This window comes from Plecotus auritus, assembly GCF_963455305.1.
Source record: "Plecotus auritus genome assembly, chromosome: 9".
Lineage (NCBI taxonomy): Eukaryota > Metazoa > Chordata > Mammalia > Chiroptera > Vespertilionidae > Plecotus > Plecotus auritus.
In genome coordinates this window covers 141,017,115-141,031,357 of record NC_137783.1, presented here as the reverse complement: position 1 = coordinate 141,031,357, position 14,243 = coordinate 141,017,115, and the positions used below count along the sequence as shown (strand labels likewise).

At 36.2% G+C, this 14,243-nt stretch overlaps 1 protein-coding gene across 3 annotated transcripts in view; it reads left to right on the top strand.

The window, feature by feature from the left end:
• The window catches only part of TTC17 (tetratricopeptide repeat domain 17), a 97,402-nt gene that overhangs the window by 38,297 nt on the left and 44,862 nt on the right, over positions 1-14,243 (top strand). For all 3 annotated transcript variants that reach the window (XM_080687396.1, XM_080687398.1, XM_080687397.1), the window contains exons 12-16: positions 489-604; positions 760-925; positions 2,129-2,206; positions 2,771-2,995; positions 9,808-9,994. In XM_080687396.1, coding sequence (XP_080543522.1) covers positions 489-604; positions 760-925; positions 2,129-2,206; positions 2,771-2,995; positions 9,808-9,994 — 772 coding nt within the window. The remainder of the gene's footprint in view (positions 1-488; positions 605-759; positions 926-2,128; positions 2,207-2,770; positions 2,996-9,807; positions 9,995-14,243) is intronic.

Below are 14,243 nucleotides of genomic sequence, written 5' to 3'. Positions count from 1 at the left end.
GATAGGGAAGATTTGGATTTGGTTGATGCAATGGTCCAGTGATGTTACCAATGACCCATTTCATTCGTTTTTCTTAAACTTGCCATCACAGTATTGGTTTCATCTTAAAGCTTGACTTGTTCATGAGGTGACAGCCAGCAGCAACTAGAGCAACGAGATTTTTGTTCCTATGTGGCATAGGAAACTAAGACTGGCTTTTCTTCCCCAGTGCCCCAAGCAAGCCTCGCTTTGTGTCTCATTGGCTCAGCTGACGTAGGCCTGCCCAACCCTGAACCAGTCTGTGGTAAAGCAGGCAGAATTACTGATTTAGACTTATAACCTGCAGTAGAGGGGATATTATGGAATCAACCAAAATGTCTGCATTTATCTTAAAATACTAAATTGTTGTTTAATGATCCTAGTATATTTGTGTTCTTTTTAAAAGTTCATTTAGCATGTTGAAATATTGAATCCAAAGAAATTGATGAGGAACTTTCTTTTTCTATTAGGACAAACAGAATATTCTGTGGCCTAAAAGAGCAGATTGTGCAGAAAGCTATCCTAGAGTCCCTGTTAGCGGAGAATTGCCAACCTATTTTCTTCCTCCGGAAAACAAAGGACTCAGGCAAGTGCTGATGGATTGGCAAAGCACTTGATTCTGCATGATTGTCATCTGGCAGTTCTTTGAGAGCACCAGCCTTGGACTTGAAAGGTTAAGTCTTTATCTTGACATCACCCAAACTTTGAAAATATGAAACTTGTTCCTTTTTCTTGTGCCAGGATCCACGAACTCAACAGTGATGATTATTCTTCAGAAGAAGAGGCCCAAACCCCTGACTGTTCCATAACTGACTTCAGAAAAAGCCAGACTCTGTCCTACTTAGTCAAAGAATTAGAGGTCCGCATGGATCTGAAAGCCAAAATGCCAGATGACCATGCACGAAAAGTAAGGCTCATTTAGGCTGGTGTTTATTGCCGTCCATTCTGGGTGACTTCACAAGCCTCTTAGGTGGAACAGAAATTCGATAGAAGGCAGTTGTTGAGCTTTAACTTTATAAAACAGAAGGATAGAGTTAAAGAGTTGTTAAAATCTTTAAGAAATCAGTCATGCTATTGGAAGGGTGCGAGGAAGGTGTTCCTCCCGGCTACTGCTGCCATAGCCACCTAAGCACTGTTCCTCTCACTGGGAAGTCTGCGAATATGAGTAACTCAGAACTCTCTGTTGACCTGATGGAGGCCATTCTGACCACTTCAGTTTGGCTTTGTATCCTCCAGAAGCTTGTATAAATTGGAAGCTTGATTCTCTTTCCTTGGCCTTGTGAACCCTGTTTTGGGCTTATATGAGGTCCTTAAAAATTTATATGAATTGGATAACCACTTCACAAACATTTTTTATAAGTAAGTTCTGTTATGTTGTTTTCTTCAATTCTCTTAGTTATGTGTAACTAGGAATGTTTTATTACTGACTATAAATTCTGTATTACATGCCATTCCATAGATACAAATGACAAAAATAACTTTGTTACAGAGAAAACAGACCATCACAATGACCTTCTTTTTAAAATTAATTTTAAAACTGAACAGTTACTACTTACATTTAACAAACATTTACTGAGGCAATATATATATATATATATATATATATATATATATATATATATATATATATCATGGGCTAGGCACTGTTTGGAGTGCTAGGAATACAAAGATAAATAAACCATGATTCCTGCCCTGGAGTTGCTCACAGTTATATGAATGCTGCAAGAACATAAAGTAGACTGAGGATCTGGTGCTTTTCTGGCTAGGAAAGATAGGAGACTTTTATTTCATCAGGTATTGCATGCTGCTATCTTCTGAACACTTCCTCACTTGGTTCTGGACACCTAGGTTGACTTCAATGGGGTATGATAGATCACCTTAATAAGTATATGTCTTTTAACACTTTTTAGTTATAGAAAACTAGGGCATACATGTGAGCAGGTCGACGCCTGTTGGTATTTCTATGACCTCATTGTTACATGATTATAAATATCTATTCAAATTAGCTGTTCCTGAGGAGCTCAAGTAGAGACTGTTATCTATAGAAATTCTTTTCAAATGTCTTTCCTGTTATATTCAATTGAGTCAGTCTTCCTTTTGTTGTTTTCAGATTTTGCTTTCCCGTATTAATAACTATACTATCCCAGAAGAAGAAATTGGTTCTTTCTTATTTCATGCTATTAATAAGGTGAGTCATCTACTTCAGACATCTGAAATTTAAGTGCTTAGTAACTGTTAAGTAAAAATTAAAATACATGACTTGGGCTAGTACACACACAATACAATAAATACACAGATGATGTATTGTGGAATTATATACCTGAAACCTGTATAATTTTATTAACCAGCGTCACTCCAATAAATTCCATTTAAAATAAAAAAATTAAAATTAAAAAGGTAGAAAGTGCCTTTAAACAAGTGTTCCCTAAAACAAAAACAAAATTGCCAGGCTGGTGTGCCTCAGTGGTTGAGCATCAACCCATGAACCAGGAGGTCATTGTTCAATTCCCATTCAGAGCACAAGCCCGAGCTGGGAGCTTGCTCCCCAGTAGGGGGCGCGCAGGAGGCAGCCGATGGATGATTCTCTCTCATCATTGATGCTTCTATCTCTCTCTCCCTCTCACTTCCTCTCTGAAATCAATAAAAACATATTTTAAAAATTATTTAAAAGAATGAAATGCATATGTTGAAAATCCTTTTTAGAACAAGTGCTGTATTCTTGTACTAACTGAAGTATTTGGGGTTTTTTCAGCCAAATGCTCCTGTCTGGCTGATACTCAATGAAGCTGGACTCTACTGGAGAGCGGTAGGAAATAGCACTTTCGCTATTGCTTGTCTTCAGAGGGCTTTGAATTTGGCTCCACTTCAATACCAGGACATTCCTCTTGTGAACTTGGCCAACCTTTTGATTCACTATGGCCTTCATCTCGATGCCGCTAAGCTGCTACTTCAGGCTTTGGCCATCAATAGCTCGGAGGTGAGGTTTTAGGTTCCTTTGTAATCACTTACGCTATGTGGGGGTAACTCAGATTCAGAGAAGAATTTGCATATTTAGAGAGGGCATGAAACAGACTTTGTTTTATTTTTTATGTGTTTATTTCTTTATTTTAAATGAGTGAAATTTATAATTATGCAGTACATTTTTTTTTTAGAAAATTACACTTAAATAAGAATGATATAGCTGCTAAAAATATACTGCCACTTTTTCATGTCAGTCTGAAACATCTGGCTTTTCTTTGTCCTACTCATAGCAGTATGTACGCTGCTTAATTTTATACTGTTTTACAACTTTAATTGACAGATCTCTTTATACCACCCAGGCCAGAGCACAAGTTATTTTGATAAGAACAGAGGTGGATTGATATTCATGTTTTGAACCTACTACATGCAGTCCATGGAGTGACATCACTGCTTTGCAGTTAATTACTCTATTTTATAGTTACTAAGAAGCCACTTCTTTTTTTTTCATATTTTAACATCTCAGAAATTAGGATATATGTTACAATTGATATCATCTTAAGTTTAATAAAATACAGTTATAATACATATATAATTAAATTGCTTTTATACCTAGTGTCTAGACGTTTGTAGGTTTTCTATCTAAAGAAATGTTTTTAGAAACAGTGTGCATGAATGGTTAAGGTTTATTTGAGATATCCCAGAACTAATTTTTTAAGTACGAGAAGAAATATTGCCTTGTTAAGCGTGTCCTTTGAAATTCATAGCTGGATTTTAAGCAGAAGTTTACAATCGGTGTACTACACAACAAGTCACGTTGCTGAAGAAGTACATCAAAGTATCTATCGAATGTTTATCATGTGCCATGTGTGGTGGGAACAGGTGCTCTCTATGAGATGTGATGAATTGACCTCCAAATGGAAGGCTGATACAGCTGTGTTTCCCTTGCTACTTTTCACTTTCTGCTGCCACCAGCCAAGGCAATTAGGTAGTATTCTTCTGAAGAAAAGAGAGCTCCTTTAGAGATTACTTGCCTTTCCACTTTTGAATATGATACTAAAATAGCAGTTGTTATAAACTGTGTACTGAAACAAGAAAAAAAATAGAAGTCAATTAATCAGGGTAGATACCCCCAAATAAAACTTAATCAGTACCCCATCCCCAGCTGTCAACATTTGGAAGTATTTCCTTGTTAAGCTTTTCTCCTATGTAAATATTTCATAGTATTGCAACTCTACTGTACTGGTGATATTTAAAACTTATTGTATAAAAATAATTTATTACTGCATAGTTTTTATAGCCATCAATGTAAATGGTTCTATAAAGGTTCAATGAATTGGTAAATCACAGCTTACTGTTCCGTTGTTGAATGTTTAGGTTACTGGTAGTGCTTAGCTGTTGTCAATACGGTTTTCTGCATGAGGCCTTTTCTGTATCCCAGATAATTTTCTTAGTAAAGATAGCTAGCACTGAAATTAGTAAGTCAAGAAGAGAATAAATATTTTAATGACTATAATACAAAATGCCAAACAGTCCACCAAAAGACTTGGGCCAATATACATCGCCATAATCAAGGTTTAACAATATTCATTTCATCTGTATCTTCACCAGAATTGGGCAATTAAAATGACTGCTAACTTTTATTGGTTGTGTACTAGAGCCAGGTACCATAGTGAGCACTACACATTTGATCCTCACAACAACCCTATGGGATAGGATTTTCCCATTTGATAGATAAAGAAACTCCAAGAGATATATCAAAAATCAGATCTCAGATTTAAACTCAGGGAGAGAGGCCACAGAGCTTACATTTTCAGCCATGTCACAGTGCCTCTGAATTTACATTTGTGAAACAAGTTTCCTTTAAATTTTTTCACTTCTCTAATATAAATTTCTTTTAATTTTTAAAGTAAAAGTGCATGTATGCATTTCGCTCATTTTGTTAGAATTTAGTTGTTTTTAATTTTATATGAACTCATATAATAGTCTTTATCTGTCATGTTAAAATATTTTCTCTCTTTGCCTTTTTGTCTTAGCTTTTAAAAATTGCCCTTAAATTTGTACATCTTTTTTCTTTTCATTTCTGTTGTTAGATATAAGCTGTCCCCATAAGACATTTGAAAAAAAAATTAGTTCTGTTTAGTTTTTGTTTTCTATGACTTGTCTTTATATAAGTTAACTCTCAAGTATACAAAAATCTTTTCCTATGTTATCATCTAGATCAGTGGTCGGCAAACTCATTAGTCAACAGAGCCAAATATCAACAGCACAACGATTGAAATTTCTTTTGAGAGCCGAAAACTGACTTCCGCTCATGGGCCACGAAGTTTCAATCGCACTGTACGTGCGCGCCCGCACGTGGTATTTTCTGGAAGAGCCACACTCAAGGGGCCAAAGAGCCACATGTGGCTCGCGAGCCGCAGTTTGCCAACCACTGATCTAGATGTTTTATGATCTATTTCAAGTTAAATTTTCTTTATGATGTGAAGTAGGGATCAGAGTTCACTCATCAAAGTTCATATCCACATAGATATCCAGTTGTTCCACACCATATCTTGAGAACACTATCCTTTCCCTATTGAATCACCTATCACCTTTGTTCTGAACTCCAGACTCCTTTACCCAACAGCTTACTTGATATCTCCACTTCAGTGTCTAAAACACACTAAAAAACTAAAGGCCAAAACTAAGCTTCTTAAAACTGTTCCAAGTTGTTGTTCTCTGTCTTCCCCATTTGAGGAAACAGTAAAGCCAGTTCCTCAGGACGAAAACTTGGAGCCATCCTTTCTCCATCTCTTAAGGCAAACCTAATCTGTTAGCTAACCTTGCTGATTCTATTTTCAAAATATACCTACAATTTCACTACTTATCATAATCTCCACTGCTGTCTAATTTAAACCACTATTATCCTTTTTCTGGATTATTTCAGCAGCCTCCTAACTGGCTTCTCTGCTTTTGGCTTTTGTCCCCGGATAGTCTATTCACAATGCAGCAACCAGTCAGATCTTTCTGAAAACAAAAACAAAAACAGATGTCATTCATCTCTTCAAATCTCTGCAGTGGTTCTCCATGTAACTCACAGTAAAAAACAAGAATTAATCATGGTGGAGAAGATCCTACGTGAATGTGACCTTGTTTCTTTTTTGAATCCTTTACTCATTCTATTCTAGCCTCACTTGCCTCCTTGCATTTCCTTGAACATGCTAGCATGCTCCCACCTCAGGGCCTTTGCACTTTCTATTCTCTCCACTTGGAATATACTTCAGTTCCCACCAACATTTCTTCATAGCTTGCTCCTCCATATCCTTAAAATTTTTTATAAATACTAACTTCTCAGTAAGTCCTTCCCTTATTACTCTATTTAAAATGGCACTCCCACCCTGGCAGGATAGGTAAGTTGGTTAGAGCATCGTTGTGATATACCAAGGTTGCAGATTCCATCCCTGGTCAGGGCACATATAAGAAACAACCAATTAATGCATGGATAGGTGGAACAACGAATCAATGTTTCTCTCCCCCAAATCAATAAATAACTAAACATAAAAGAAAATGGCAATCCCTTCCCCACTCTAGTATTACTTCTATCTCTTCCCTGCTTACTTTTCTCCATCACATTTTCTTTATAATAGTGTAATATTAGACTGTACGATCCACAAAGGCGGGGATTTATCTTTCTTACTTTCTGCTGTATCCCCAGTGTCTAAAACAGTGTCTGAAACATTAGCACATATTCTGTAATTATTTGCTGGATGAATTCATATGGTCATAGCATTAATCATGACACTGCTTTTTTATGCAAAATATCAAGAAATCAAGGTATGGGATTTAATTTTATAGCTGAGTCTGAACCACTAAGTAATACTTTAAATGTAATTTGAAAATTACTTGTATTAGGCCTCTTTAATCTGGAATCTTTTTGTACACTTTGGCTTGGTTAAGTGAGACATTTCAGATGACCTAACAGCCTGAATCAGAAGCAAGTAGTTGGATAAATCATAGGTGTTGCTTTTCATAGGGATATATCATGCAATTTGAGAATAAAACATTCTTAGATCTTTAAAAATATTTTTTATAAAATAAGTGTAGAATAAATGGTTTGTATACAAGCAAATTACAAAAATACTAATTATAGGTGTGTTTTAGCTAAAACAATCTAAACTGAATACTTTGGGGTACTTTTAAAAACAAAGTCCCAACAAATAATTGGAAAATAGAATACAAACACTATTTATAATAGCATCAAAAATCTGATACCTAGAAATAAATAAAATATTTTTGTACTGATTACAAAGCATTAAGAGGAAGAAGTTCTAAAGTAAGTGGGGATATACATCGTGTTCATGGATTGGAAGAGTCAATATTAATATGTAAGTTCTCTCCAAATTGATATATAGATTCACTTCATAGGTGTTGCTTTTCTCTCAGCAATTGCATGTATAATATATGTATAAATTGATAAGTTCATTCTACAATATACGTAGAAATGGATCTAGAATAGCCAAAAAATTGGGGGGTGAGGAGAAAAAACAGAGTTGGAAGGCTTATAAGAGATTTCAGGACTTGGTATAATTAAGTCAGTATGGTATTGGCACAAATATGCTCAAATATATCAATGGAACAACAATAGAGAAATTAGAAGTAGGCCCTATGGATATGGTCACCTGATTTATGACAAAGGCATACCTGTAGTTCAGTGCAGAGAGGGCAGGATAACCCCTGAGGGAAAATAAATGAACCTTGACTCCTACCTCACGTTGTACACAAAAGTAATTTGAGATGGATCATGTACCAAAATGTGAAAGATAAAACAATAAAGATTCTTAATGAAAACGTAGGAGAAAGTCTTTATGACCTTACAGTAGACAAAGATTTCAAAAAGCACTAACTGTAATTTAAGAAAATATGTATACGCTAAACTTCATCAAAATTAAGAATTTCTGTTTATCAAAAGATACCATTAAGAAAGTAAAAAGGCAAATCACAGACTGAGAAGATATTTGCACTAAGTATTTGCAACAAAGGTCTCATATCTTGTAGATATATCTATAATAATAAAAGTGTAATATGCTAATTAGACCAGATGAAGGCAGGGCTGCAAGGGAAGCCCAGGTTCTGGGTGCCTGCCAGTGGCCAGAGGGAAGCCCGGGTCCCGGGTGCCAGAAGGAAGCCAGTGCTGGCAGCCGGGGGAAGGAAGGCCTACTCTTGCATGAATTTCGCACATCAGGCCTCTAGTATATATATACAGAAGTCCTTCAAATCAATAAGGAAAAGACAATTTTGTTTAAATGGGGAAAACAACACGTACTTCAGAAATGAGGATATCCAAATGAAAAAATACTCATCATTACTAATTAAGGAAGTGCACATTAAAACCACAGTGAGATGCCACCATCAGCTCATTAAAACAGCTAAGTTAAAAAGACTGACAATACCAAGTCAGTGAATTGGTATTGACTGTTAGGAGTATAAATTTGTACATTCAATTTGAAAAACTATTTGGTTAAAACCAAATATATGCCCTCCCCCTCTTAAGCCCACTGCTAAGTATATACCCAAGGAAAACGAGTACATATGCCTCTCAAAAGACATTTACAGCCGAAACCAGTTTGGCTCAGTGGATAGAGCGTCAGCCTGCGGACTGAAGGGTCCTGGGTTCGATTCCGGTCAAGGGCATGTACCTTGGTTGTGGGCACATCCCCAGTGGGAGGTGTGCAGGAGGCAGCTGATCGATGTTTCTCTCTCATCAATGTTTCTAGCTCTCTATCCCTCTCCCTTCCTCTCTGTAAAATATCAATAAAATATATTTTTTTTAAAAAAAGACATTTACAAGAATATTGATAGTAGCTTTATTCTTAATAGCCAAAAACTGGATATAGTCCAGTAGGAAAATAGGTGAACAAACTGTAATATATTCACATGCTGGAACATCTTACCTAATAAAAGAGAAACATGCAAATTAACCATCACTCCGCTACGCCCACAGCCAATCAGAGTGAGTATGCAAATTAACCCAACAAAGATGGAGGTTAATTTGCATATGCAGGCACAGAGCGGTGTGAAGCCTGTTATGAGGAGAAGTGGGGCGGCAGAGGGAGCTACTGGAGTGGTGCTCCAAACAGAAGCGAGGACATGCTGGCTCCTGGCAGCCCGGGAGTGGGGACGTGCTGGCTGCCAGGCCCCAGGCGGCCGGGGAGTGGGGACTTGCCGGCTCCCAGGCGGCTGGGAGTGAAGCCAGGGGCCTATTCTTGCACGAATATCGTGCAATGGGCCTCTAGTCATATATCATTTTAAAAAGAATGAACTGATACACAAAAAACATTCAATTTCTTGAAACTTAGTTTTTTTATTGAGTGAAGGAAGCTACAAAATGGTACATATTGTATATACACATAAGAGAACAGCTACTTATTCCATTTAAATGAAATTTAAGAACAGGCAAAGCTAATCTATGGTGATAGAAGTCACAACATCACAATGGTGGTTACCTCTGGGATCGGGGTTCAGTTGCCCAAGGGAACCTATTGGGATACTAGAAACTTTCTAAATGTTCTATATCTTGAAATGTTAAGGGATCTATACAAAAAGTCATTGATCTATACACTTAAGATATACATTACACACTTTATATATTTTTTATCTTAGTAAAAAGGTAAAAGATAAATTTATATTTGTGTTATACAGTTTAGAATTGGCTGGTGTGAATAAAGTGGGCAGTTAGACATTAGCTTTTATGGGGTAACCTTAAAAAAAAGCCAAAAGACCTATAATGTAAAGGTGTTTTGCAACTCTCAGAAATGTTAATTCATTAACATTTTGCTGATTTTTTTTCAGCCCCTGACCTTTTTGAGCCTGGGGAATGCTTACCTTGCTCTGAAGAATATCAGTGGGGCACTTGAGGCCTTTAGACAGGCTTTGAAATTGACTACCAAATGCCCAGAGTGTGAAAGCAGCCTGAAGTTGATTCGCTGTATGCAGTTTTATCCTTTTCTGTACAACATCACCTCTTCCATTTGCAGTGGTAAGCAGCTATTAAGTGCTGGCAAAATAATGAGTTCAACCAGAATTTCTATTCTGATCAAAAGAACACAGAAAATGATTTTCTCATTTTCCCCAAGGATCTAACATAACTAGTATAATTCTAGATGCATAGGAAAGAAATTGTTTATTATTTGCTATACAGATACCTCAAGGTGTTAGGCTTAATTCTCATCCAAAACCCCAGTTGAGAAAGACTGACTAAAATGAAGGATATTCAACTGGGATTGGTAGGCTCTGAGCTTTTGTGTTTTTTCTTTTCCCTAAATCTCTGATTTTTATAATGACTGAAATTTATGGTCAGGGATATTTTTCCTATCCATGAATTCAAACTGTGCAATAAGATTTGAAGCAGTCTTTCTTTTTCTATCCTCTTTCACTGAAGTACAGCCCCTTGCCTTTCAGTGAAGGTAATCTGGACCTTTACTGCACCTTTAACATAGTCACCTGACATTAGTGGTATCCCTTTGCATTCTTCCACTTTCTTCCACGGCTACTTTGCATTTATACATATGCATGTGCATATGTGTATCCACTTGGGTCAAAATATTTGAGTTAATATCCAAACTATTACAAATTCATCACTTCTAAGAGTTCCATGATATTTGGTAATTTACTTGTTTAACCTTTACTACAAGAAAAAAAAAGTTTGACTTGAATTATGAGAAGTACGGTTTACATATATGTGAATCCTCATTGCCTTGCCATTGTAGAGCACACAGTGGGTGCTCCATTAATGTTCAAACTTAATTATAATATTAAAGCAGTTCAGTTCTTCACTTCAGATATTTTTTTAAAGTGACCACCACTTGGTTAAGCGACTTGTGTAAAAGAGATTGAGCCCTAGCTGGTTTGGCTCAGTGGATAGACCGTCAGCCTGTGGACTGAAGGGTCCCCGGATTCAATTCTGGTCAAGGGCACATACCAAGGTTATGGGCTCAATCCCCAGTAGGGGTCATGTAGAAGGCAGCCAGTCAGTGATTCTCTCTCATCATTGATGTTTCTATCTCTCTCCCTCTCCCTTCCTCTCTGAAATCAATAAAAATCTATTTAAATAAATTTAAAAAGTAAAAGATATTTAGTAGATTTGGCACCCAAAACTGGTTTTCCTGATTCCCTATACTACACTACCTTAGGATTTCAATGCAATGACAGGCAGTAAGTAGTGCTTACACTTTTTAAAAATGTATCAGAGACCGATTTTTTAGTGAAGAAACCAAAACTTTCTCAGCAACAGAATTCCTTAGTTTTGCTGAGAGACAAGGGTTCTTGCATGAATGCTGAAGGTCAAAGACCGTGCTTTCACAAGGCAATATAGTGGCTAGTGCTAGAATCATACAGATTCATGTTGAGCCCTCACTCTGCCATTAATGCCTTTCACTCTCAGCAAAATAACTTGTGTCCACATCTATAAAACGAAAGGCAATAAAAATCTATCTCATATACCTGTTGGGAAGATTAAATGAGATTCTTATAGGAGTTGGATAAAAGTAAGTAGAGGTTGCCAAAACCGGTTTGGCTCAGTGGATAGAGCGTCGGCCTGCGGACTGAGGGGTCCTGGGTTCGATTCCAGTCAAGGGCATGTAACTTGGTTGCGGGCACATCCCCAGTGGGAGGTGTGCAGGAGGCAGCTGATCGATGTTTCTCTCTCATCGATGTTTCTCTCTCATCGATGTTTCTGACTATCCATCCCTCTTCCTTCCTCTCTGTAAAAAATCAATAAAATATATATTTATTAAAAAAAAAAGAAAAAAAAAAGTAGTAGAGGTATTCAGAACTTTAATAGTGCAAGTTATGGATCTTTATCACCTTACATAAGCCTAGAAAATGTTTTATATAGGGTTACTGAGGACAGCCTTGAACACAGGGTTTCACTTTTTTCAGTAGGCTGTTTATAAATTAACTAGAGGCCTGGTACACAAAAATTCATGAACTCAAAGGGTCCCTCAGCCCAGCCTGTGCCCTCTCGAAGTCTGGGACCCCTCGGGGGATGTCCCCCGCCACCGCTGCTGCGCTCACAGCCATCAGCCCGGCTTGTGGCTGAGCGGAGCTCCCCCTGTGGGAGTGCACTGACCACCAGGGGGCAGTTCCTGCATTGAGCGTCTGCCCCCTGGTGGTCAGTGCATATCATAGGGACCAGTCATTCCTGGTTGATTCGCTGTTAAGGTCAATTTGCATATTACCCTTTTAATATATAGGATAGGATCTCTTATTTTCTTTACGTACTGTCATCTCCCTCCTCTCTGATTTGTTTCTGTTACTGGGAAGAAGGTTGGTAGGTACATAGTGACCCTTTTCTAAAAGACCTTTTCCTTAGCATTACTTTTATATGCTTTTGCTTATTAATATTTGTTTATTGAAATTTATTCTTTTTATTTTATTTTGTATTTATTGAGTAATTTGAGAAAGGAATGTCAATTTGTTGGTCCACTTACTCATGCATTCATTGGTTGCTTCTTGTATGTACCCTGACTGGAGATCGAACCTGCAACCTTGGCATATTGGGGCAACACTCTAACTAACTGAACTACCTTGCCAGGGAAATTTATTCTTATTTTATGTTACTTATGTCAAGAGAGAAAATTCAGCTGTCTTAAAATTTTTCCCCAGAGCTTAACTTCAAGCCCAAGAAACTATTAACTTAAAACAGACCTTTTCTAAAGTTGTCATATTGAATAGTTCAGATTGTCCCAAGACTATTATTGGGTCCCATACAATAACATTAAAAGAAAATAATTAGGAAAAGTGAATACATTTTTAGTTCTTTTAGAAAGAACTCATTAATAAATAATTTTTTAAATGGATGGTTGTTTTTTACATTGTATTTAACTAGTTTAGAAAAGAATCTAACATCTGCTAGCCCTTAAATAAATACTGGTACCCCTAGAAATGTATGCTGTAGCATTTTCTAGGTTTAAAAACTCATTGCTGGTACTGAATTACTTTCAGTATTGAATTTTTCTTTGACAATGTTTTTTGTATTTATTTCCACAGTAATCCTGTTTATTCACAATTGCTTTGCTGAGTTCCAGCTTTGAAAGCTGAAACTTGAAAGAAACAAACATCTGTAGAAACCATGAACTTATATTTGAAAACCTAAACAATTGCAGCTGCTCCAGTTATCTCAAAGCTTTACTAAATGGTTGATTAAAAATAGGCCAAAACCTCTGAATAATGATTAGCATCTTTATACCTTCAGATGGTTGTCTGCTTTCGATTTTTCATTTTTTGCAATATTGAAATGAGCTTCATAAGTTATCTAACTTGCCTGACATATTGTCTGAAGTTTTTATTATGACACTGCAAAGGTTTTAAGAGATTGACAAGTCTCATGATTCCTTTTCCATATAATAAGCAATTCATATTAGTTTTAATGAGACAAGAATTTAAATTGCCCTTATCCACCCTTTTTCTAACCCAAATCTCTTATGAAAGTCTATTTGAAAAGTTACCAATTTAAAACTTTTTAGTTAAGCTTTTCAAGAAAAAAAAAATTAAGTACTCTTGGAAAACCCTTTTTAAAATATTTTTTCTGACCACTACTGTTATTCTCCTACAAATTATTTTCTTTATAGATTGATCTTAGTAACTATTTTTACAGCAACTGTAGTATAATATAATGTCTTGGGTAGTATGAACTTAATGGTAAAATCGTAGCCAGTGTGTTAACATCAGCAAGTATTTTATTGCGTTTCATATATAATCATGGGATTTTTGTTTACACAGATTTTCAGTTTATGTTTTTTTGGAATATCTGCACAAGTAATGTATTCTGTTACTTTTGAACACTGATTCATTCAGCTTAAAAATAATCACTGCTTATAAAATTTTCCTACTTATAAAGACTTTATAGCTAAAAATGTGTCAATTAGTACAAAATTATTTTGCTCATAATTGTCCCACACTTTTATTAATCTAGAAATCATTTTATTGATTACCATTTGTTAGGTACATATGTTCTTATAGCAACTATTTATCCTCTCTCTCCCTACAATGCCACTTAATAAAACCTTTTTTATAGGTAGTTTTATATTACCACTATCATTTCAAGGGTGCTGGGAAGGAAAACTTAATAGATTGTTTTTTTTAATTGCCTACTCTCATGTTGACTGCAAAAGAAAAGCTAGCACTTCTAGTTTTGATTAATTATTTTATTTCAGCAGTTTTGGAATATGTACTGTTTTTTCCACATTTATTGGTTTGTTATTTTGACAACTTGATTTAACTTAAGT